This window comes from Poecilia latipinna, unplaced genomic scaffold (assembly GCF_001443285.1).
Source record: "Poecilia latipinna isolate Pla-1442-1.1 unplaced genomic scaffold, P_latipinna-1.0 Scaffold799, whole genome shotgun sequence".
Lineage (NCBI taxonomy): Eukaryota > Metazoa > Chordata > Actinopteri > Cyprinodontiformes > Poeciliidae > Poecilia > Poecilia latipinna.
Window position 1 is genome coordinate 113,538 of NW_015113415.1, and position 26,032 is coordinate 139,569.

Here is a 26,032-nt window from a genome sequence, read left to right on the forward strand (position 1 = left end):
GTTGCAGTTATTAATATAAAGCCAGCAAAACCAACTCATCACTCTGCTGGGTTGCAATGAAAGCCCATAATGCTTTGACGGCTGCCTTCAGATGCTCTGCCTTGTTGGGTCTGGTGTCTCTCATCTTTGTCTTGACAATACTGTGGGTTCCAGCTAAGGCCAGTTTGCTTCATAAAACATAAAACTTCGAGCAGCATGAATTCCAGTCATCTTCCAGGCTCTGGGAGCTTGTTTTCCAAATGAAATCGCAAATTTTACTTCCATCTGAAAAGGGGATTTTTGACCACTGAGTCTACTCTAGTTCCTTTTCTTCTCAGCCCAGATAAGATGCTTGTGGCCCATCTGTAGGATTCATCTGTGAGTAGTCACTGTTGATGCACTGACTCCAGCCTCATTCCACTCTTTGTGAAGTTTCCCTAAATTTCTGAATTGATTTTGCTTCCATCCAAATGTCCACAAATACGTTTGGACGCAGCACTCTGTAAGCAGCCAGTTTCTTTAGCAGTGTCCTTTGTGGCTTACCCTTCTTGCCAAGGGTGTCAATGGCTGTCTTCTGTCTAGTTAGGAATCTTCCCTATCATTGTATCGCCTACTGACCCAGACTGAGAGAGAAAGCCCAATGAAGCATTTGCAGATGCTTTGAGTTTGTTACCTGATAAAAGTGTGCCATCCTTATATTACAAATACTTTTTCACAACATTTCAATTTTCAGAGATCCTTAAGTTTGGTTTTTCATTCAAATGATAAGTTTGAAATATTCAACTCTATCTGCAATGAATATCTATGATTATCACTTTTTGAAATACGTAACGAAAGATACAGGATATTTTGACAATATTCGGTATTTTTTCCCCCAGTGTACCTGTGCTGGTTTCCGTTTGGCGTGGTGTGTTCTTTGGGAACTGGATCTTAATCCACTCCGGGTTTTCACGACGCTCCCACTTTATCCGTAAAGCTATGTGTTTTCTGTGTGAGAGACGCCGACTCTTGTTTGGAGCAGCGATTCTACGGAGGGGCTGAGACCCGCAAGAGCCTGCGCTAACCGAGGGCGAGTCTGAACCATTTCATCCTCTGGATTTTACGCGCAACAGGACTATTTTTCTTTTTTCTTCTTTTTCCTCTGCGTTTTTTTTTTACGTTGGTGTGGGGAGAAGAGCAAAAAAAAGAAGAATCACTCGTAAAAGGCAACTGCGTGGCCACATTCTCCCTCCCACCCCAGCCGAGGTCGTCTAGCTGGAGATCCATTCTCTTGCGTGGCACAAGTCTGGTATTTTCTTTCAGCTGCAAACCCAGACTGACGAAGGGGATCAGTCCAAGAGGAGCAAAAGGGAGAAATTTGGTTTTCAAACCGAGCCGGGACTGCTCTGCGGGGATCTTACTATATTGCTGGATGGCATAGGCGAAAACGGAGGGTTTTCATTCATTTTTCAGCCCCTCTCAGCCACCACCCCTGTGGATCTGTCCGTGTGTGTGTGTGTTTTTTTTTTCACCCTCCTCCTCATCATTCAGCCTTGTTCACGAGTGGAATGCTGTGAACTATTTATGGGGCTGCTTGTGGAATTATAAATTACGAAAAAGAAAAAAAAGATCTAGGCAGACTTGTGTTTTTATTGTCCACGCTAGGCCTTAACACACTGGAGGCGCACTGCTGTTTTTAAGAGATGGAGAATGAAGATGGGGATTACCATCATTTATCCAGGAAAATCACTGGCCCGTGTGCCACACCAGCCAAAGTGTACAGTGATCGGCAAAAATAGCAGACTGCATTTTTGGGATTTTTCTTTTCGATCAAAAACGCCTCCCCTCTCCAATCAAATCGCATTTATTTATATTTTTAAGTAGAGCTACATAACAAAAAAGCACACATTTGTTGGCTGCTAAAGAGTAGCCTTTCGTGCTGCAGACATTTATTATTCCTTTTTATTTTTATTTTTTTCAATTCCTGTTTTATTTTTTTTTAATGTGCAGGATCTCTTGCGAGGGGTGGACGTGTACGAACCTGCTATTTTATTTATTTATTTTTTTTTCTTTTTGCGTTTTTCGAAAGGAAAATAATGAACGTGGGAGCAGAAACATCGATGGGTAGCCTGACCTTGTTTTGGGGTTTGCTGCTGTTTTTTTCTTCTGTCTGCGTGCGATCCACTCATGGAGAGAGTAAGTGTTTTGATAGTGTAAATGCTATGATTTATTTCTCTACCCTCAGTATGTCTGAAAGCTTGTAATCTTTGTGAGCAATATAATGTAAACAGTTATTGGTATGCGTCAACAGTGAATAAATTATTATTTTAAGATTATTTTAATTAAATACGCCAGTGTAGCCGCGGCGCGCGCCTGTTATTCAAGCAGTATATTTGCACCATGTGTCGGTGTCGGAGAGTGCCCATAGATAACCGAAATACGTAGTATTATTTTATATGCCCATGCATTCTTATTCATTTGAACCCAAAGGGAGGGAATCCAACAGCAGGCGCATCCGACGCATTGTTTTGAACGCGCAGAAGTCAGAGGGATGGATCCAGAGAGCAGAGCTGAAGGTTACTACGACCATGTGGCCATTTTGCATTTCGTAGTGCGTCGCTGCGCAAAAACAACAACAACAACAAAAAAACAAAAAACAATTCAGACAATCCTATTAACCCTGTTTTTTTTGTTTTGTTTTTTTTTTAAAGTTATCTGGACACTTATATGGCTGCAAAACAGGCGAAGAAAATTCTACTTATCTTCCATTAAAAACTATATCTGAAAGCTAGTTAGCCTCTTGTTTCTGTGCGTCAGTCAGTGAAATCTTTAAACTGGAGCAGCTTCAGAGCGCAGCTTGTTTTCTACCTCGGCTTTAACACTGTGTGCTCTGTGCTAATTAAGCTTAAGAAACGGATGGTGGCTTTCAGTCAGAGGCATGGACATTTTTTGACTTTGTTATAGCAACATTTTTTAACAGGGTATGCCACACTGGTAAATAGCAAGAAAACACTGGGGGATATCACGTTGTTTTTTTTGTTTTTTTTTTGGACGTTTTCGTGATTTCACTTTCTAAGCTAAATTTAAACATGAACTTATCCAACGTGTTGCACGTTTTTAAGTTCTTCAAGTTGTTGATTCACTTTCTAAAAGCAGGGCTCCCACTTTTATAGTGGTTGACCGTTTTTGAGTGATACAGGGTTCATGTGCACTTTTCTTCATGACTTGTCTTCCATCTTTCTTTCTTTCCTTGTGTCCTTTATTATTTTCATTTTTTCATTGAATCTGTCTTCTTTAATTTCTTCTTACCATCTTTCTTATTTCCTTTCTTGTCTCCACAGGTTAGCTCTACTTTACTTCTGTGTTCTTTCTTCCCTACTTCCCCAGGTCCATCTTTTCTTGTTGTCCTGCCAGCCCTATCTTCCTTGCTAGTTTTTTCCTTGCATGCTTAATTTATTTTTTCCTTTCTTCCTTCCTCGAGTCCATTTTTACTTCCTTCTTTCTTGTATTTTTCTTGTTTTCCTTGTATTCTACCTTTCCTTCTTCCTTCTGTTATTCCTTCTTTCTTCTTCGATGCCCCCATTGTGTTCCAAAAGATTTAAAGCCTATTCGCTGTAGAAATACCTACCATAAAATCATGGTGAACTACAGATTTTATATTTTAAATTAAAATGACTTAGTGAGAAAGTTGAGACTTAAAATGTGTAATTCTTGCAGGACTCTGCAGAAAACTGGGTGTTTATTCATTTGGGACATGATTTTATTGGTGTAGACTCGGAGCATTACTTTTAGCTGTAAAACTGATAGAAGGCATCATCTTACTCTTGATTTGCAACGCCATAAGGAGACCCAATTCCCATACTGCAAAGCACTGTACCATGCTAAGTTGGGAAATAAAAAGAAGCAAAACAAAACCATTTAATTGATAATGAAACTGTCAAATTATTTGCCAGTTTCTTGCTTTTTGTCTGATATGTTCAGTATCAGGGATACATCGATCAGCCTTGCTTGGCCAACACTAATCATTGGTTTTCTTTGAGATTGGATCTGTTAATTTTGCTTTTCTTCCCCTAAGTCCTATATTAGACAAATGGCAAAAAGTACACCCCTGATTCTGTTTAAAAAAATAAATAAATAATAAAAAAAATACATTAAGTCATTGCTGCATGGGAAGCACAGATCAGGCCACTTCTTGCTCTTTCTGACTTTGTTTATTTTTTTCCCCTTAGGACTGTATGTCATAAAAAAGGAGAAAAAAATGAGTCGCAGATTCTTTTTGAATTATTAGAGTCAGCGTAGCAAGAAATCAGTATTGCGCCAATCAGTATTGTGCTGGTCAGTACCGATTTCCAGTTTTGACTGTGATCTGACCACGATGATTCATATTTTTACCAATTATAGTTTTTATTTCTCAAATATGTGACAGAAGAAAAATGTGATCAATTTTTGTTTAGCAAAGAGGCTGATAAACAGTGTTTATCAGTACTGTTTACATTTGTACAATTTAACTTCTCCGATAAACATTGTTGAAAATGCAGAAATGCCAAGGAGTGTATTTACCTAATATTTCAGATTTCTATTAAATGAAAAAGCATACAAGTACATGCTGTTATTATCTATGTTTATGGAATGGAAATTGTTTTTACTTTGAGTTTTGACGCATTTAATGAAGAGGAAAAAAAATAGATTTTCTAGTATTAATCATAGTCAATCAGGGCAAAACAGGTCTGCTGCAATCTGTCTGATGGACTGGTGAGTCAGTGCCTTTAACTAATACAGTTAGTTATAGTTTTTGAGGCTACATTTCTCTCTGTTATTAGGACTCCCCTCTTACTTTCACTCATATTTTAAATGTTAATACAACAGCAGGCATTACTTATTTATTTAGGACCTCTATGGGTGGATCGTTCTGCCCTGAACGTAGAGATTGTGCTTGCGTCCGTAACGCGGACACTGCACGATGCCCCTCCACACCCCATCACATCAATTCCCTTGTTACTTAAAGTGGAAACATCTTTGTATGTGAAGGGGACAGGCAGAATAACCTATATTAGCATCCAAATAGAAGAGAAAAAAAATGGTTTCATCCCTGTTGACCAGTGGCCCGACCTTAGCCACGTTCTTTGAGCCTCTCTGAGCTCCCTGAAAGGCTTGTGAGTGCAATTGGGAGATCTCAGAGCGAGGGAGTCGCTCTGAGATCTCGAGCCTCTGTGCTGTATAATACATCAGACCTTCCAGAACACAGAAACGTCGGTGACAAAAGCCTGCAGAGAATATAAGGATCCGTGTCACTGATTCGCCACTTGTAGATGGTGTTTACTTTACTCGGGCTGGAGAGCGTCAGAATTTCCAGCTGCTGTCATCACTTAGCGGAAAATCACAAACCTCTCGGAGCTCCATTTGGGGTTCAAATTTTTCTGTTCGTTTTGATAATCTGTCCGCACCAATAAAATGTAATTAAGCTCCCTTTTAACTCTCACCGCAACAGACTTTCCATGCCACAGCTTTCAAGTTTGTAGTTTTTTTTTTTTTTTTTCTTAAAAGAGGAGCAGAGAGAGACCGTTGGGAACATAGTTGGTGTTTGGAAATCATACATAAAACACTTGCAGGAGACTCGGATTTGGTTTTATTGATTTCAGTTTCTGAGCTGCTCTAGACCTCATCACTTGGCATCTCCACCTGCAGCTCTTAAACTGTCACCAGCAGCACTGGTGCAGGGGTTGCGAGAGCACAGGCACTCTCTGTCCTGCCTCACAAGGCCACAACGATGTTCCTGTTCCTGTCGCCTTGGAACATTGGATTGGCAAAGACAAATGATCAAGCATCATTGGGAATCGTGTTTGACAGGTACACTTCTCCTGTCCGACTTTTTCCCTCCTGGGTTGGGCTTGTTGCGGGTCGTCTCTTCCTTTTTGTGGCAGGGCACGTACCTCAGCTATGACTGCTGCCACTGTCATCCAAGGTGACCCGTTTTGCCTCGTGACAGTGGTGACATAAGACCTCCACGCCTGCTGGGTGGCCTTCTATCTCTGTGATTACTGTGTATAACTCGGTGTGTTAGTCTGAGTCAGTGGAATGCCCCTGGGTATGAATGTGAAAGTGTGTCACTGGGCTAGTTTGTGAGCATCCAGTGAAAACGCTGTCCCGTAGCTCTTCCGGTCTGCCAGCCGAGGTTTGGTTTGTGAAGCTTTAATGAAACACTGTATTTCAAGTGGCATGTCAGTCTATTTGTGCAGCTATAGTTTTTCCATCCAACCGCGTGCGTATCATCGTTTGCTCTGGGTTTAATAGCCTGCAGAGTGTTTTACAATTTGTGTGATGATTGTAAATGTTAGCTCCTTGACTGCACGCCACCTGTCTTATCAGATAAGTGGTGTATGCACATAAAAACATTCAAAGATAATGCTATCTTGAGATGCAGTGATTGTAGTTTTCTGGGACGATTTCAGATTCCCCGACAAAAACATGATGAAGTTATTTTTCTGCTTTCTGATGGAAATCAAATGTATAAACATTTGGTAGCTGCAGACTCAGTGAATCAACACAGTTTGCTGGGTTACCGTAAATCCGTACCTTTTCTTTTTACCAAGTGGCACAATAAACTCAGCTTGACCGACTTTATGACCAGGATCCAGTTGGAACGTATGTAATTGACTTTAGCTCTGTCTGCATCTTTTGATTTAATTCAGCGTACATTATTTAAATATGAAATAAGTATGAAAGGGCGAACAGACTTTTCTGACGTGTTTGAGACGAGTTGCTATTTGCTTGTGCAGTCTATTAAATCACATTAAAAACTTACATTGAAGGTTTGCTTTTGCTTTAATGATCGCCTCTGATATGATGCATTCACTGACTTGTTTAAGTGAAAAACAAAGTCCTTGTACATTTGATCTGGCTGTCACCAGCCAACCTGGATTGGTGCATCTCTACCGCAAATCCTTCTGTTGCATCCTATAAGTCAGGGCATTGGTGGTTTGGAGTTGTTGTAATAAGGATAAACGACAAGTAAATTTGTTTATATAGCTCTAGATTAAGGGATCCTGAGTAATTCCATTTGTCTAATTGTTATAAACTAGCTTATTCTGGGGATTATAACACCTTAATATTTGTTCAATAGCTCGTCTTACTTCACGCTTTCCACAAATAGCTTTTTCTTAGGGAAAAAAAACTTAATATTTTTGTGATTTTGAAAAAAACAAAAAACAAAAAAAAACAACAACCTGCCTGAAAGTGCTAAGTAATGTAATAGAAACATAATGATGAATAGAGCAGTTTTTATTTTCTTCATTTTGTCTGACTTCTGTCAGCCTCCATGCATCTTTCTCCTTATCGATTTATTGTGAAAGCAACTATTTCATAGAAATCAGGTCATTGCAGGTTGTAATGCTGTTCGCCTCCTGCCCACTTGAGTGAGAGGCAGTCTTTGTTTGGGACTTGTTATGATGAGGAGTGTAGAGTTACTGTTTGGGGTTTCGGTGATATCTGAGCCACAGTGTTTGAAGTTGGGTCCACTGAGGGGAAGTGGCCCACCAGAAGGCTGGTCAGATGACTTCCAGTATGCGGCGGATTAGAGCCGGTTGATGTGACAGGTGCGAGTTGATGTGACATGCATAACAAGTGCTTTCTGCCTCGATCCCAACTTAAATTGCTGCTGGTAAATGCAGTAAGCATTACCATGATAACATCCCATGGAAGTATATTTAAAAAATATATTCATATGTAATATGTTGATGCAGTGCAATGATGTACTTTTATACTGCTTAAATTTAGTGTTGTAGTAATGTAGCTTATTTTAAAATTGAAACTTTGATTTTGTAGGGCATTATTTGTGTGTTTTTGTTTTATAATGTTTTTATAGCCAAAAGAGATCTTGATTTTTATATTTTCTTGTCTCCTTAATTTGAATCATCATCCCAAATAAGGCAATGAAAATCATTACAATATTATATCCATATCCTTATAATTGTGAAGTCTTGAGTATGAATCAAATCGGTTTGCTTCTCTAAAGTTTTGAGCAAAATATTTGGTTTCACTGCTGTGAAGAAGTTGGAATCGGCTGTTTTCTAAACAATATACAAGGTTTCAAGTAATTTCATTAGTTTTCATTTTTTGTTTTTATGTGATTCCTGGCAGCTTAAGCAAGGAATACTGTGGATCTAGTGGCCTTGCAGTGTCAGTGATAGATTTGCTCTAAATACTGGAGAGAGAAAAAAATTACACCAACTACATTTTTACAACTGTGGATTTAATTTTCTTCATGGAATCTTTAAAAAAAGAAAAAGTCTGATTTATGTTTTGAATCTAAAAATCTACATATAATACAATACTATTTTTGCTTTCTAACTTATTAAATATATTGAGTAACCTAAAAGCCCAAACATTCTTGGTCCATAAATTGATAAACCAGCAGCATTAACTGTGATTCACTTTCGAGTTTAGTAAAAAATAAGCTACAGGTTAGCGATTCATCTTATTCCTTACTTTTCTGTTAGATTTAAACATATTTCTGTATCAAAAAAACCTGCAGCTCATTTTTGTTTTATGATTAATGTTTTCAGCTTAATTGCTGAAATAACACAGTGAGTTTGTAAGTGTTGTGGTCATTAGCGATAAAAAAACCCACTCACTTAAAATTTGTAGCAGATAAAACTTGAGTGATGCCTTTTTATGCGACTAATTAACTTAACAGACCAAACTTTCTCACATGATTAAACATTGATTTAATGTGTTTGAGCAAGTTGACTAGAGATCCAGTAAGGGTTTAAAATGTCCTCTTTATAGGTGTTGTAAAATCTCAAATTTCTGAGCTTAAAAATAACTGCAATGTCTTCAGGATCGTCATTAAAGAAGAATCTTAGTAAACTTTTCTGGAATAAACAGCTGCATCTCAGCGTTTCCAGACGGCTTGTTCATATACAGATTTTTCTCCCAAATTTCATGTTTTTCAATTTCTACTTTTATGAAATGTTGTTTTTGACAAAAAAATAAATAAAAACAAACTTTTTCAACTAAAACATAACTATAAATGTCATAAACTATTACAGTTTAGTAGTTGAAAAATAAACAAAATATAACAAGATCAGTTCTTAAAATAGTTAAACAAGCAAACGTTGTTGTGAAAGTAATATTTTCCACCTAAGTGTGAAATAAAGTTTATTATTTACAAATCGGGCAGGTTCTGTGGATTCAGCAAGGGTTGGCCGTTGAGAGTCGTGGTTTAATTTTAACGGAGGTGCGCGGGGTCATGTTTGCCTGTGTGTGCTGGTGCAGGTGCGCTTGTGTTTGTGTGTTGACATCTCCAAAGAGGTTCGGGGCAGGGTTTATCAATCATAAACATGAGCCCATGGATCCCGTTACGCTGTGCAGATATGTGTGTTTACTCAGCAGTGTGAAGAGCAAAGAGACCCAGGAGGAAGAGACAGACACATGCGTGCAGGATATCAGTCTGTGTGGACAGGGCTGCTGAAATATGTCTTTATGTAACGCAATCATGGTAACTTCATTATATTTAAGTGTTTTTTTGTTGTTGTTACAAGTGGAGTAAGGAAAGCTTGCAGCCTTAGTTGGAGGCAAAATCTTTCTCAAGCTTTTGTGTGAGAAAATGATTGGAATTCCTGCTACTTAACATGCCTAATGGGCAGAATAAGAGCGTCACAAAGAGGAAGGCTGTGTCATTCCTCTCCCTTGTATTCCCATTCCAGCCTCGCTTTTTCAAGAGTCTTCACGACTTGCAGAAACGCATTCAGAAGGTAGCAGTTTCTGCTTGCAGGAGTTCTGCACCCGTGTGGCCTCTCCATAGTTTGGTTTGGCTGAAATCTTATCTTCCGCTGGCCAGACGCCCCCTGATTTTATTAATGCCCTCATCAGGAAGTGGAGCCCAGAGCTTCTCTTTACTAACAAACAAATTAGCCTTTGTATTGGAGTGGCTCCACCCCTCCTCCCTCGCTCCCCGGCTGCTGGAGAAGCTGGAAGAAAATTCTCAATGAAACAAAGAAGACATGCAGCTCGATGGCTCACATGTGGAGCCCAGGGGCATTGGTGTTGATTGGAGAAAGCAAATACTATTTTCTCCAGGAGTAATTGTTTCCGTTCTAAATTTGGACAAGTGAAACATCCCACCAGGGGCAAATATAACCCATTTATCCCCTTCATAAACAATGTGACTTCCATTTTTAAGCAAAAAAAAGTTTTAAGCAAAGCACATCAAACAGTGATTTTGATGTGCAGATTGAATGCATGTATTTCCACAGGAAGCATAATTCACGAGGGACTTCCATTACAATTGTTGTGCAAAAAAAAATCAATCCATGGGTACAACATCCGTTTTGGGCTATATAAAAGCTCAGTTATCTGCTTTTCTCCGCAGTATGACAAGGATCAGAGAAGTACTTTGAAGACAGGGACTGCAGCAGTGTAACTACGGCTGCCTCCTAAGCTTCTGTAAGAACATAACAGGTTTAACTAAAGAGCTCATATGTCAAGGCATTTCCTGTACCAATCACTAAACCTCCCTTTAGACAACAATTAACAATGTTCTCTGTACTATTCACACCTTCACTTAATAGATAAACTACTTATGATGTTTTGTTTACTGTGTAATAAAGGATAGGTAAATGCGATACTAATTTAAATGTCCAACATTTGAGCTTAACAGACTAAAGTTGTTGGAATAAATATAATAAAGAGTTATAAGGAAAAAAAAAAGTTTTTGCATTAAGTGAATAAATGTTGTGAGAGAACTTTGAAAAGAGAAGATTAAGATATAGGAGATTATTTAAAGTGAAAAATTAAGATGGAATAATATAGAACATTTAACGTTAATGATTATAATAATAAAATACTTTGATAAAATGGTAAATGTCATTAAAAAAAAGTCAACAGAAAATGTTTAACATCTGGATGTTTCTTCTAATTGCGATAGCGATATGTAAAATAAGACTTAAAAATTAGACTTAAAAATCTGTGCTGTTTTTGTTCCTAGTCATTACAAAGGGCGGTAAAGCTGCATTTATTGGAACACTACATATATCAAAGAGCAACGTTACAGAGGCCAGGTTTAGTTTATAATTTTTCGCTTATAATTTATGGTCTTGTGTTTTTTTTAATTTTTTATACCGCTCTACTTTTTGTACTATTTCCTTCATTCAAGCACTTTAAAAACACATGAACAACAATTTATAACAAGACAAAACTTCAATTAATGAGTAGAACAGGCATGGGCCGCTTGCTCTAAATAAGATATGAAAACAGTTTTAAAAGAATTCAAAGCTCGTAAAAAATTCAGCTAGAATTTTCCCTCTTCTACCTAGTGCTGAGCCCTGCTGTCCAGCTGGCTGAAAGAAGGCTGCTATGCTCTCCCTTATTTACATGTAACATAACAGGCTGCTTGGAAAAAAAATAAATAAAATCTGGTGACACAAAACATGGACAGTCATAGTGTGGACACTAAATAAGCTCCTGTCATCCCTCTTATAAAAAAAACTACAGCTGGGAAGCTTAAAACGTCTTGCTAAGCACCTGACTGTGGGCTGTCCACCAGAGTATCTAGGCCGACTGATTAACCAGCTAATATCAGTTTGTTACATATGTGTCACTCTATAAAGACTGGCACGGAAAAAAAGGTGTAATAAGAAGTGTATTCAGTTTCTACTCTGGTAGCAATCTGAATATATTTTATAAAACATTTAGTTTGTTAAAGATTTTTTTGTTGTTCTTTTACTCAATCTAATTACCCCTTTTACAATCTCATAACTACAGCAGATGCATTTTAGATGAGTATATGCTCATTAATAACGGGGCAAGATAACAATACAGAAAGTGACCTTTCCTAAGTTAACATTCTGATCAGAAAGGAAAATGTGGGTAATTCAGAGAGTGTCTCTGAATTAACCCACTTCAGATTTTTCCATGTAAAGAAATAATTATAATTGGAACCTACCTGTAGTTTTCCTTCTACTTTGGAATTATCCAAAGTAATTGCAAAGCAATAGTTTAGATGACACTGTTTTAATTACAGTCAGTTGTTCATGGGCCTCCCTAGAAACCACAATTCAAGATTACTAAAACAGTAATGGCTCGTACTGATGGAGCAGATCAAAAAGGAGGCAACCACAGAAGAAGTCTGAATAAGCCATGAGAAACCATTTACAAGAACTTCAAATAAATTACAACACAACTTTACTGGAAATGTTTCATTTGAGTAACTAAGCAAGGTAATAATATTGACATTAAGACACTCTGTCTCTCCTCTATGTGTCATATTTATTTACTGCACCTTTCAGGAAACCAATGTGCCCATTTCCTGAGCAAATCTATGGAAATGATGGGAAACTCCTAACAAACAGTCCTAGAAAGGCCATCGCCTTCTCAGATGGAGAAAGGATATTTTGAAATGGACTTTGATCAATAGAAAACTGTAGTTTTACAAGTAAATATGTTGTAATCCTGGATACCACATCGTCCACGCTCAACAAAGGAAAAGTTTTGCATTTTAAAAAGCACTCTTTGCAGTAATATTGGGGTTGCTTTGAAGCACATTTGTGAATAAACCAGTCATGCTGATCCATTATGAATTTAAATGTAAGGTTAGAATGATTTGTAGGTCATCTGTTTTTGTTTATGTTAATGTAGTCATAGCGTTTTTGGAGATAACATTAAAAGAAAAGTCTCTTCATATGGCGAACACGTGTGGATCACTGGGTATGCCTGGGAAAGTGCATGATGTCGCTGCATTAAATTTATAACTCAAACGTTTATGTAGTTGTTGTTGTTATTATGGGACTTCTGGCATGAAGCTTGTCACTGCTTCTCTGTCAAAACCTGTCCACACATCGCTGCGTGCTTGGAAGGTAACATCAGAAGCGATCATGTCACAACCTGGCATCCCTCAGCAGAACTGAAGCTAGAATTTGGCTGGCAGATCGAGACAAGTTTAAGTTTTATGGGTAAGGATTATGTTTATTTAAGTGTGAAAGTTACAGATTTACATTTGATGTAGTGGTGCATAGTTACATTTACTGGCAGAGCTGATTGTCATCAATAATAAAAGGTTCATGTGAATGTTGTCAGTGGGCGCTCCCAGAACTGTGGTTTCAAGTGTTGTTTTCCAAGCTCGGAGAATTGGCTCATATACACGTTGAGGTTATCTGAGGTGAAAGACGAAGCATTTTACTGTAAAACGCAGGTATTGTGTTTGAGGTGAGAGAAAACAGAAGTTTTGAACATGTTAATTTGTGCATCTCAGTGGGAAAATAAGTGAGAGTTTCTGTACTCTGGTAATAGTTTCTTATTACTGAGGATGAACTAACCTTTTTTTTTTTAACAGAGTGTTGAAAGGTGATGTCCTAGCGCAGCACACAGGTTTCCAGAAAGCGAGAAAACATTCTGTCAGGTTCACTATCTTGAGTAAAAGGATTATATGCTTCAAGAAGATGATTGAAATTATTATTTTTGGTCAATGAATACATGCTTATTTAAAATCTGGCCAAATGGCTTTTACTATCTTTATTCAGCGTTTCTGCAAAGGCTGGGAAAGTGCAGAATTTTTTAAGAATGTTCCAGATCTGGAATGGATGGAAAGACAGATAATTTATACAAATAAAGCCATAACTGCATGGCCTATCCTGTTCCACAGCCACACATCTTATCTTCCCTCTGTCCATCAATCTGTTGGCTCATTGCTCATTATCCACTCATTCTTCTCTTAGTTCACCATCCAAATAATTATTCATTGTCTGTCCTTTCATCCATCTATCCATAATTCAAAAATTGTCTTTAAATAGTTGTTAACTTTGGAGATTTTAATTGTTGCAATAAAACTATGTATAAGGACCCTATCTTTTTGCTACACGTGTAGAATGCTTGCAGTTTACAAATAATTCTGTCAGTTATCAATTCAGAAATGTATTTATTTATTTAATTTTTTTTGTTTGTTTTTTTTCTTTCAGTCTGTAGCCCGAGTATTGACATCCGGAATTACATAAGTGAATTCCAGGCTCTTGAGAACTGCACAGTGTTGGAAGGTTTCCTACAAATCGTTTTAATCAACGAAAAGACAACCACCATCAACCAGGAGGTCTTCCGCACCCTCAGCTTCCCGAAGCTGACCGTCATCACCGACTATCTGCTGTTGTTCCGCGTCCCTGGCCTGGATAGCCTCAGCACGCTCTTCCCCAACTTGAGCGTCATTCGGGGCCGTAACCTCTTGTATGGAAACGCTTTGGTGATCTATGAGATGACCAACCTGAAGGACATTGGCCTCTACAACCTGATGAACATCACCCGTGGGACCGTGCAGATCGAAAAGAACCCAGAGCTCTGTTTCATTGACTCGGTGGACTGGTCTTTGATCATGGACAGCAATGTTAATAATGTTATAACTGGGAACAAGGAGTCGAAGGAGTGCGATGATGTCTGCCCTGGCACAATGGAGGATAACCCTACATGTCAGAGGACATTGGTCAAAGGCAACAATGACTACCGCTGCTGGACATCAAAGCATTGTCAGAAAGGTAATTCAACTTCCACTTTTTTAATTAAAGAATGACTTTGATCTTTGAAGTTTACTGCCTCTCAGACATTTCACAATTGCATGCAACTTCAACACTTAATCCAATGAATCTAGGTAGAGATTTTGTTCTTTGTTTTGGTCAGACAGTACAAACATTTTCCTCTTTGTTCATTGCACAGACTTTTTTTTTTTTAGATCAGGCTATTTATGAAGGAAAGGATGGCGGCAATACAACAGCACCAGGTATTAAGGAGACATACTTGGTTGAGGTTAAAGGAGCTCTGCCAAGAAATGAAGTAGTCTAGCAGTCTGGAGCATGTCAGCTAAATATTTGCCAGAGGGACATTTAGAAATTTGTGAAAAAAGGGGTTCATTGAAGGATCTGGGGGAGGGTTGTCCTCGTTGAACTTTAGCCCAGTGGTGGGGTTGGCCACTTTTCATTAAAGTAGTTCAGAAGGAGGTCATATAACAGCAAATAAGGCAAATAGAGATAACATTAATGGACAGCTTTGTACACTGATAGCATCCGAGCAAGGAAAACCTATGCCTTAAGTTCAACAAAACTTGTTGAATAAGTGTGAAAGTACATTGAAACTGCTTGTTGCACAAGGTGATAAATGTGGACACACGTCTCTTGACACTGTGTTAGGTTTGACATTGAGTAGCACATGTGGAGTCAAAACAGAGATGTAGTGCCAAAACTTAAAGATACAGAGATATTCTGTTATAAAAAAATATTTATGTAAAATTATACTCTGCTTTCATTATTTCTCCTAGCTACATTCACTTTTAAAAGTATTATTATGCTTTAATCCATATTAGAATTTATTTTGCTACAACTCCATACTTCAATGAATTTTATTTGAGTCTTATCCGATAGTATAGTAGTTGCCACTCAGAATTAAAAGGATAAATTATTTACAAGTAAACATTTGAAAAGGATAACATTCTATTGTGTTTAACCCTTTTTACTCTAATACCCTGAAATAAAGTCAAGTGAAATCAATTACATGTTTTAGTCACCTGCAGAGAGCCACAGCAGTTGAAAGGACAGTCAGCAGTTATTCACTCCACAGATCTGACCTCCATAGATGAGTGGCAAGATTGTTGACCTAAACCCAATGCATTGAGGTTTGTAGTTGTTACTTGACAAAAGGTGCATAAGTGCTTGTAAGGCACTGCTAGTTAAATAATAGTGGGAATAAGTTGCCTCGGACACCAAAGGCTCGAATCATATTTTTCTTTTTTCTTATTGTCCTTAAGACCTGTGTGCAGCTCCCATGGTCAGTTTAGATTCACAAACAAACTCGGGGTCTCTGTGGGAACCTGCAGAACAAATAGTGGAAATAAAACCTGCGCCTTTCCCTTTGTGACCACATCTTTCTCTGCAACGTTTATTGTTTGTCTGTGTTTATTCTTGGACGGGTTGACCTATCGGGAGTTTCCCGCAACGTTATCAGCTGCTCAATTCGTGCACAACTGACCCTGTAAAATGAAAGTATTTAAATCCCTTTGTTAAAGGAAAAAAAAAAAAAGTTTCATAAAGACTGCCACATTGTGAATGGTGTAGTCACACAATTTTATTCTTTGCACAGTTGATGATTTTGTGGTGTTTTGCTGAGTTTTTCCCTCACACAACAGACCTGAGAGCAGGAGTATTGTTTAGAGCAGCTTGCCTCTCTCAAAGGGCCTGGCTGAGTTCAGGGTAAACACATTCATCTGGAGAGCCCTGAGGTATCGAGACCGCAGATAACGTTTTTCAGGAAGCTACACTTTGGTTACAAAAAATAGGGCTGGGTGGCATAGATGCAGTGTGAAGCATTTTTCATACAATAATGCGACAGAATGAAGCTAAAACCAAGCTGGGTTGTGCTTTAATATGTTTGAATTTGTGTTGGGATTTTTTTTTTTTTTTTTTTAAGGTATGATGTGTTTTCTTGGAACTTTCCCACTGTAGAGCACTCTTCTCCCCTCTCTACCCCTTTGTGTAATTGCCTTGTTTTTCTCCGGTACAGATGTTCCTTCAAGGGCATGCAGTGGTTTTCTAGTCAATACAGCCCGGTCTTCTCTTTAATTACACTACATGAGGAGGAGCGCTGTCTGCTAGCTAACTACAGTAGCCTCTGGGGCTTCAAGTTCTCTTCAGAGCTTAAAAAAAAAAGAGGGTTTTTTTTCATTCATTTTCTTCTGGTCTTTAGACATTATTGAGACAGATTGGGAAATGTTAATGCTAATGTGGAGCCGAGTGGAATATTCCAGGTTAATGTTAGATAAAGGTGTGTGGGAGTCAGCTGTGTTGCTAAATGGAGACTGGAGAAATGGGCACTTCTTAGAGGCAAGCAGTGATGCGAAGAGAGGCCCGTTCTGAGAAGTTCTACACAGGAGGAAGGGCATAAAGGCAAAATGTCAGACAAATGTCAAGTATACAGACTCAACAGCAGTCTATGAGTGAAAGGCAGTTCTGTGTGTTGAGAACAATCTTTCCCTGCTTGTGTTTTCCTCTTCTTTTTGAAACATCCACTCCTTTAGCTCCAGTGCCGTTTCTTCTCCCCACTGTGTCTGTTCATTTTCCTCCTCTCCACTTCACTTAGCCTCATCTCTGATTGTCCTTGTCAGAGGTTCTGCTGGTGTTTCCTGTTCTATTTTCACCTCACTCTTTTCCGCAGGGCTTATCAGAGGCTGCTAACAACCCCGCCTGTCAGATATCTTCACTGTGTACTTGTCAGAGATGTTCTCTCTCTCGCTCTTGTTTGAGTGGCCCATGAATCTTTTAATGTTTTCCAAAGGGCTTAAAAGGTGTATGGCCTGTGGCTGTATGTTGCCCACAGCAAATAAATAAATAAATAAATAAATAAATAAATAAATAAATAAATAAATAAAATGCCTGGCCTGCTTCAGGTCTGGTTGGTCTTCATAGCTCCACAGGGAGGCACACATTCCCTGATTCGCAAGTTCTCACAGAGCTCACATTTCTTCTTCATGGAATCAAATATTAACTTTTGGTATGCTGGCTATCTCATTCAAAAGAATACCACTTATGTTACGCGTTTCTTTTCAATAAGCAGCATGTTTGCACATTAACATACTTTAAGACAATGGAAGCAGACAGCATGCCTGACCCATGACTTGTTCTTGTCTTTTCCGTTCTCCTGATTTATCTAGAGTCGTATTCAGTAAATTAAAACGGGTTCCGATGAGGTTTATTTGTCAGATTAAAAGTGCCTTGTTAAAATTACAACCTTTAAGGAGGTATCAAACATAATTGTCATTATAGATCCACATTTCTGCATTGAGAATGTTTTTTTTATTATTATTATTATTGGTCTGATGTAATATTCTAATCTTAAATGTCATGTTTTCAATAGCTGCAAGCAAGAAATCATCAGCCTTAAAAAAAAGCTTTAAAACATCAGTCTACGTGTAATTAGTTGATATAATGTGTTTTACTTGTGAGCTGTGTTACTGAAATACATGAACTTCTGATTTTTATTTGAATTTATTGAATGACTGTATATCGCCATGAGGTATATACAGTCATATATACATCCTGTATCTCTAGTTATACAGATTTGTTGCTAAGAAAGAGCTAGGCCTTTAGCTGTTTTACGACTTTTGCTGTGCGACATGTGCAAATAGTGGCTGCAGCTGTGGACCAAAATGTAAAAAAAAAAAGTTGTCTCCTTTTTTCTTTCAGTTACTTCATTGTCTTTGAACAAAAATAGAAAATAAAAACCCTTTCTTGTTGCATGCAGTAGTGGAAAGAAAGCCACATGATAACGTTTAGACAGCATTGGTTGTTTATTTATTAATGCAATCTGTTGTATTGCTATGAATAGTAGATCATATGCCAGATAAGTACCCAGCAGCATTCTTTGGCCGTATCTTGCAAAGGGACTTGTGAGATGGGCTGTGTTGAAAGTGATACTTTAATGCTATGAGCTCCAAAGCCCAAAGTTTGCTGTTCCAGTTTAGAATTCAGAAACCAAAAAACTAAACAAACAAACAAAAAAAAAAACTTTCAGTATCACAGAAAGAATTAGCTGTTTCTTTATGTCCGCATTTCAAGATGCATTTTGGGTTTCAAATGTGGCTCACTGTGATACTTTTTTATTAACACTTTATTCATCAAAAATATTCTGAAAAACACTGAACATATTTAAGAAAATATCCCAAATTCCAATTTCTATTCTTGAAAATTGAAGCTATTTTGCTACTGTTAACTTTTAACTCAAAGAATAAGCTGGATTGCAATGCTGCTTATTTTTACGTGCTGAAAGCCAGAATGATGTTCACTAATAGAGAATGTACGTCTCTGCCCCTTTAAGTATATAAGGCAGAAATTCCTCTTGGCTTAATCATTGCACGTGTGAGGGGATAAAAAGGGGGAAATGCACCACACAGGCGGTATGTGAAGACTGTCTGTGCTTGGTCATACAGAAACTGCTTGTGTCCCATTTGCAATTATGAGTAAAAGGGATTTATCTGTGGTCCATTCTTTGTTTTTCTGGACCTGTTGTTCCTGTAAAAGTACCTGGGTGGGCTCAGTTCACAGATAACAGAAGGCTTTAAAATAGTTAGCGGAATCTCTGGACCTTATCAAAGTCCTGCGGTTTCAGGGACAGGAAATTCAAAAGAGCTCAAATTTCAGACTTGTAGTATGGTGCTTTCCTCAAGGCACATCTTGTGCCATGACTCAGTGCCCATACATCCGCTGTTTCTGCTTGCCTGCTTTTTGCTTTCATGAAGAAAATACTGGGGCTCCAGCATTAATGCTTTAAAGATGGTACGCATGTTGATCAAACTCTGTCCACACCTAAATGCAACACACTGTTCCCTGTTCTTTTCTGTATAACTGCAGCTCTGTGGGAAGGAGAAAGGTGTACAGGCATTATTACTGCAAAGACACTTCATTATGGAGACCTTAACTAAGACAGATTTATACAACTCGCGAGCCACGAGAGTCTTGTTTAATTAACTTTTAACCTGCATTCAATTCCATTGAATTTAGTTTTATGTAAATAGCGCCAATCACAGATGAAGTAATTTCGAGGCTTTTTACAGAACAAATATGTCCAGTTTATTCTTAGATCATCCGCAGGGAAGTTTTCTTTGTTTTTGGACTTCTGTAAGAGGTGCAGTTTTCGAGCAGAGCCCTAACCAAGGTGGACCGACTGCCAAAAATATCACTTAAAAACTATTTTTAGGGTTTTCTCTGATAAAATAAATATTCAATAAGCATCGAACTGTTTTTTAAAGAATTTCTATTCAGTGTGAGAATATTTAGCTTTGACCAGTTTAAGTGTTTTAGACAAGTTGAACTTAAGTTGAGTCTGGATTCCTTAAAAAAAATAACCAAATGGTCCTTTAAATTAGCACTGGTAAGGAAGCTAAGTTGGATGCAAACATCTGTCAATATTAAGCCGTGGTGAACATCTAAGTATGTATATAAACATACATAACTCCAGCAGACAAAGGCATGTTGCACCATGCTTCTGTGTGTGAGATATTAGTCAAAATGCAAGAAAACTGAAGTCTAAATATATTTAATCCACAGTCAAGCAAACAGTTTGAGCTTTTTGCTAACATATTTTGATGGATGAAATTTTCTTCTTTGTTGAAGATTTCATATTATCCAGTCCACATTCTTTGCATTGATATCTGTGTTTCTTTTTTATGTATCTCATCTCCATCCTCTAACCATCCATTCCAGCCATTCCTCTTCAGGGCCTTTGCCGCATGTGTCCCTTCTGGATGCCATTCAGAAATGATAGAAGTTCGTCATATATCAGCTTTAATCAGAAACCTTCTTCACTGAGTTCTCAGAACGTGAGCTCTCTTGAAATAAGGGGGGAAACTTTGCATGGTTACAAATAGTTTTTCCTCCTTAATTTGTTTTGTTGGTTGCATTTGGACTTCCCAAGAGGCCGGGTTGGATTTTTTAAATTTTTTCTTGCCTCACACTTCTAATGTGTTTTCCGTTTCTTGTAAATGCAGAATTATAAAATTCGAAATTTGTCTCACTGCTCTCAAGCTGTGTGTGGTGGAAACATTACCGACACATGTTGACCGCTAATACTAACATTTAATCTTGCTAACAGTGTCCTTCCTTTGGAGGGATTAAACTTGTGAGCTGGCACAGTTTTTCCAATTCATGATGACATGGTTGCACAGTGTGTTATTGTCCATGTATGAACAGCAGTCTGCATTGTCCATTGATGGCTGGCCTGTGCGAGTTTATCCGACTCATGTCCTCTGTGGCCTATAAAGGTCTTCTCTCAAAGCACCAACAAATTAGCCCCTTTTTTCCAAGGTTTCCTCTCATCAACTCAGTTGACCAAAATAGGACTCGTGTGACTTCTTGCCAACATCCAAAGAGACAGACCGACACACTTGTGCTCTCATCCAGATACACAGGGAAGCCCACTGAAATACAGATGTTCCCTTCTGCTTAAAGTACCCAGGTTGTTCAGTTTTAGCAAGATAATTTAGCCTATCACCGTTGGCACTGGATGACTCAAACATGTTACACACACAACCAATGCTTACAAAGGCTTACATGCATTCACACATACATACTGTAAAATAAGACAGAAAGAATGAATTCAGATATTTAACACATTGTGAGAAAGACCCAACCTTTTTTTCCCCACTTACTATTCATTTGTATAGTTTTAGGTCAGTTTGGAGCATCCAAAATGTATAATGAGAGATAATTTTAAGATAATTTTTATGAACTTGTAAGTTCATAAGCATTTCCTTTCTTTTGCTTGCTTGTTTTGACTTTTAACCTATGTAATGCAATGGTCTAGGTGGCCTTTTCTCAAGCTTCTCACAATAGTTTCCTGGAAATTTGGCCCCATTCCTCCTGACAAAACTAGTGTAACTGAATCAGGTTTGTAAGCCGCTTTGGTCAAAACCACCTATTCAACTAAGCTCATAAGTTTCTGGAGGACTGAGATCAGGGCTTTGTGATGGCCGCTCCAAAACATTGACTTTGGTGTTTTCAAGCCACTTTTTAATTAGCTTGGTGTCATTTGTTCTCAGGCTTGAACTTACTAATGTCTTGGGATGTTGCTTTAATATTTTTCTTCTTTTGGACTGCAAATTCTTTTCATGTAAAATGTTATAAGAGTATCTACTTGATGTCATGTTTTTTTGACTAGACTCTTTTAAAAATGTCTAAAGGAGATTAATTTAAAATAAAATATCTTTAAACGTCTCTCAGTATCCTGGCATTTGGCAAATAAAAATAATGTTCTTGATTCTAACCAGGAGGAATTTACTTTACTGACAGATAGTAGGAGGAAAAAAAAAGTTATGGTTTTTAATAGAATGTATGTAAATATTTGTTTTTTATTTTGCCAGCCTTCATGGTGTGTAAGTGTGAATGCATTTAAGCTTGTGGAAGCGCAAGTTGCGTGTGTGTAATATGTTTAAGCCACCCAGTGCCTCTGGTGATAGGTTGCCTGCTGCTTCCTGGCTGTGCAGTACAGAAGCTGTGACTCATCCTTTACTCTCACCACTCATTCATAAATCTGCACGAATACTATAACTTCCATGCAACACCACCCCTACTCCAGTTCAGGCTGTGTTGTGGCTTCCTCTCTGTCCTGCTTCGAACTGCAGGAAGGGAAGGGTAAAGTCTATTGCCACCTCTCTGTGATGCACCCCCCACCCCCTGCAGAGGTGAGAAAGAAGTGTGCCCTCATCTGCTTCCTGTGCATCCCCTTGGCACCTAAATGCACCTCTGACTTGCTGCCTACTCCAGCTCCCCTTCTCTCTCTCTCTCTCTCTGTCTTGTTCTCCCTCTCTCTCTCTTCGGCTCAGGCCAGAGCAGCCATGCTTGGCTGGCTTGGCAGGGACTCCTGGGAGATAATGTGCCATGCCTGCAAGTAAGCTCTGAGAGCATGGGTTAATACCACAGCGGAAAAAAGAAATCTCATGCTGACAAATCTCTCCTGCAGAAGTGAGGATGTACGTTGGCGAGCTGCAGAGAGAGGAGAGTATTCTGCTCTGCCAGAATAGTTTGTCAGGTTCACTGAGGTCATTGAAATACTGCTCCTTATTTTCTCCCAGTTATGTTTGTGGTAAAGGGCATCTGAGCTTTTCCTTTCACCTTTTCCTTTGAACATGCCTGAAATGTACACCTTGCAAAAGTGTTCAGCCTTCTCACATTTTACTGCTTTGCAACCTCAACTTTGTTGCATTTTATTGAGATTGTATGTAATAAACCAACAGGAAGTCAGCCTGATCTGTTCCTTGGCCTCAATGATGCTGTTTGTTCTCTAGCAAAGCTCCGATATATTTATTTATCTACTGCATTTATCTGAGATTAAATTGCACAGGTGGACTAATTTACTCAGAAGAGGACTTCTGGAGCAGTTTAGTTTGTTACACTGGAATCTGTTTATGGTCATCAGAATAAAGGGGGATGAATACAAACACGTAGATTTTGAGTAGAACTGTTTTTTTTTTTCTACTTCTGCTTCCTAAATATGTGCGTGTCATAAAACCACAGCAAAATGCATTGACTTTTGTGGTACTAATGTGAATAAATAGGAAACACTCCAGGCTCTGTGTTAGGAATGCAACGTGTATCAGCATAAACATCGGTATTGGTGGTTGCTAATAATATTTTGACGTGTCGCTATCAGTTCCAAAAAGTAAAACTGGGCTTGTATTAATAACTGATGTTTTTTTTTTTTTTTTTTGCCACTTCTGTATGTGTTTCAGGAAGGACATAGTAGGTGGTGGATCATTTGTTTGGTCATGTGACAGTGATAGTTATGTAGTGCAGGTTTGTTTAACTGAATCGAGATTATTGATTTTTTTTTTTTCTTTTTGTGTGTCAGAATTTTGGGCAAATATGTATATTAAGTATTATAATGGTAAATACTGATTGATTATTGACAATTACTGCAATTTTAATACTGGATGTTGACAACAATCTAAATTTTTAAATCGGTGCATCTCTGCTGTATATTCACGCTTAAAGTTGGTGAAAGGTCTTGTCTTTGTTCAAGGGGTCTCCTCCCACAGAGAGAACAGCAGTGTGACTACACTGATGTTATGCACAAGGTTGAATTCCAGTAAAGTACATTAAAGTTTATGGTTGTAACAATGTGGAAAAGTTGAAGGATAAAAACTTTTCCCCAACTCAGTTAGTGATGTAATGCAAAGTGACTGTGTCCTTACCAAATGGTTCTGGTCATAGAAAGGCAATATTGTATATGAGATGCAGAAAAAAAATAATTGTAGAGTAGCTTATACTTATCGTATCTTGTGGCTGCTTAGCAAAGGGCGGATTATACTTTTAATGCTTGCGTCTGTCTGTGCATTTTGAGTTCACGTTTTTCTGTAACAGACATACTGAACATGCCTCAGCGTGCCAGCAGTGATCTGCTGTCTGTTCTTCTTTGTAACGTGCACAATGAGGAGATGAAAGGGCATCATAAAATTACAAAGGAAACCTCATGAATTACACAGCTAGATGAAATGCCTTTGACAACCACGCACTTCCCCTCAAATAGTTTTCTTTTTTGTCCTTTATGCTAGCATGAGGAGTTGCATTATGTTTGCTCCAAGCAAAGTTTGAATTGTGCCAGCTTTGTACAAATGGTCCTTCATGTTGTTTTTAGTGTCAATAATTAATAAAGTTACCATACCCACTCAAGGACGGAAAAAAAAGCAAAGTTTAAAGTTGATAAAACACTTTAATGAAGGCTTGAGAAGTCTTCGTACTACCCAGGTGTGATTAATGTAATGACATGGTAGGATGGTGGAGGTTCACCATGTTCTTTAGTCTTTTATTTTGAAAATAATGTGAGAGGAGATATTGGACACACATTTTATTTGTAGTACTTATTTCAATACACCTCTCAGTCCCACTCTGTGCCTCATTGGTTGTGTGATGCTTCATTTATAAACTCTCAGATCGCTGTTTGACATGGCCAGCTTTATTGGTGATTTATGAGCAGCCGGAGGCAGCATGAAGAGTGGCGTCTCTTTGTGGTCATATTGAAAAACAGTTTTGTGAAAGACTCCTACGACTCATGTAGAAGTAATCCCTCTGATTCATAATTGCTAACCTACTCAAAATATGTTGTGACATGTTTAACTTTGTGGAGATCCTGTTGTTAGTATTTCGTAGTGTTGAAGATATTTCTGTTGATTGGAGCAGACATGCTGCTACCAGCTGTAGATGGATTTGTCCAAAGGATCATTTTCTCTACTTCCTGGGAAGATCTGGGAGGGTTCATTTAGGATGGGTCTCTGGAGATAGATACTTTGTCACCATGGTTGGTCTACTGTGAATAGTAATATAATTAATGACGTTTACTATTGATAATCACCCTAATATTCCATCAGCATCAATTTTTTAAACATTTGTCTCATTTTCTATTTTTAACGAGTTGTGACTGTTTTCGTCCGTATTGCTGTGAGCACAGCGGATCTTCTGGCTGCTCATGAGTGCGCTGTATACATTAGTTTGTTGTTGGCTCATGTCATTTGTTGTCTGAGCAACATCTTCAAACCAAACATGGCAGATAAAACAACTGATCCACTGCCAAAGCGGTATGGAAGTACTTGAAGTTAGCCGACAATAAACAAGGGTTTGGATGCTCAACACTGCAGAACAGGCTTGATGGATGAAGAGATAGGAAAAGAAAGGAGAGGAAAAGATAGCATCTCGGGGCTTTTCTGAAACTAGAGAAAAACAAAATTACTGTGTTTTGCTTCAATGCTAGGAGACACAATGAGAAATTATTTAACATTTAGATGTATGAATAGAATAAACATTTCTTTTATTGTCTCACACTGGGGAAATTCAGGTGTAACAACCGCATCGGGATGTAGGTTTAGGCAAAAGATTAAAAAAAAAAGTTAAAAAAAGAATATAATAATAATAATAATAATAATAATAATAATAATAATAATAATAATAACTGCACAGTTGTCAGACATAAAAATATCATCCTGACAATGCAAGGATTGTGCAGCTGTGTAGGATGATTTTTTTCTTAGATTTACATATGTGTGTTGAACGTTAAAAAGACAGTTTAAAAAACAAGTACTGTATGCAGTGCAGGGAAACGTGCAATAAAAGCAGAAATGTTACGTAAAAAATTTGTAAAACAGAGTAAATGTTTGACTGTTTCTGTGCTTGCATGTGTTTATGTGCAGTTGACTAAACACAGTTGACTAAAATAAATGATCTTTTTCCTGTTTTTAATCTAATTTAATTGCCTGAATGTCTGAATTGTCTGACTGAATTAGCATTTAAACCAGAAACTGTTATATAAAAAAACACATGCTTATAACGAGTTCTGGTTATTCTAAAGCTGCAGATTACATAATTACACTTGATAGAAATGATTTACAGAAAACAGATTGTTTTTCATTTGAACTAGCAATCATCCCCAAATTAAGGCCTATTTTTGTTTTCCTCGTTCAGTCCCATTATGTCTGATATTCCCATTACTTTTTTTTTTTTTTTTTTTTTTTTTGGTTTTGGGAAATTTTAAAAAAACTTTTTTTTTGGGAAAAAAAAAAAAAAAAAAT

At 38.0% G+C, this 26,032-nt stretch overlaps 1 protein-coding gene across 1 annotated transcript in view; it reads left to right on the forward strand.

Annotated features, from left to right (window-relative positions):
• Positions 1-870: 870 nt before the first annotated feature.
• Positions 871-26,032, forward strand: part of igf1ra (insulin-like growth factor 1a receptor) — a 92,003-nt gene continuing 66,841 nt past the window's right edge. The window contains exons 1-2 of the mRNA XM_015046947.1: positions 871-2,154; positions 13,908-14,471. Of these exons, the coding sequence (XP_014902433.1) occupies positions 2,055-2,154; positions 13,908-14,471 (664 nt within the window). The 5' untranslated portion in view covers positions 871-2,054. The remainder of the gene's footprint in view (positions 2,155-13,907; positions 14,472-26,032) is intronic.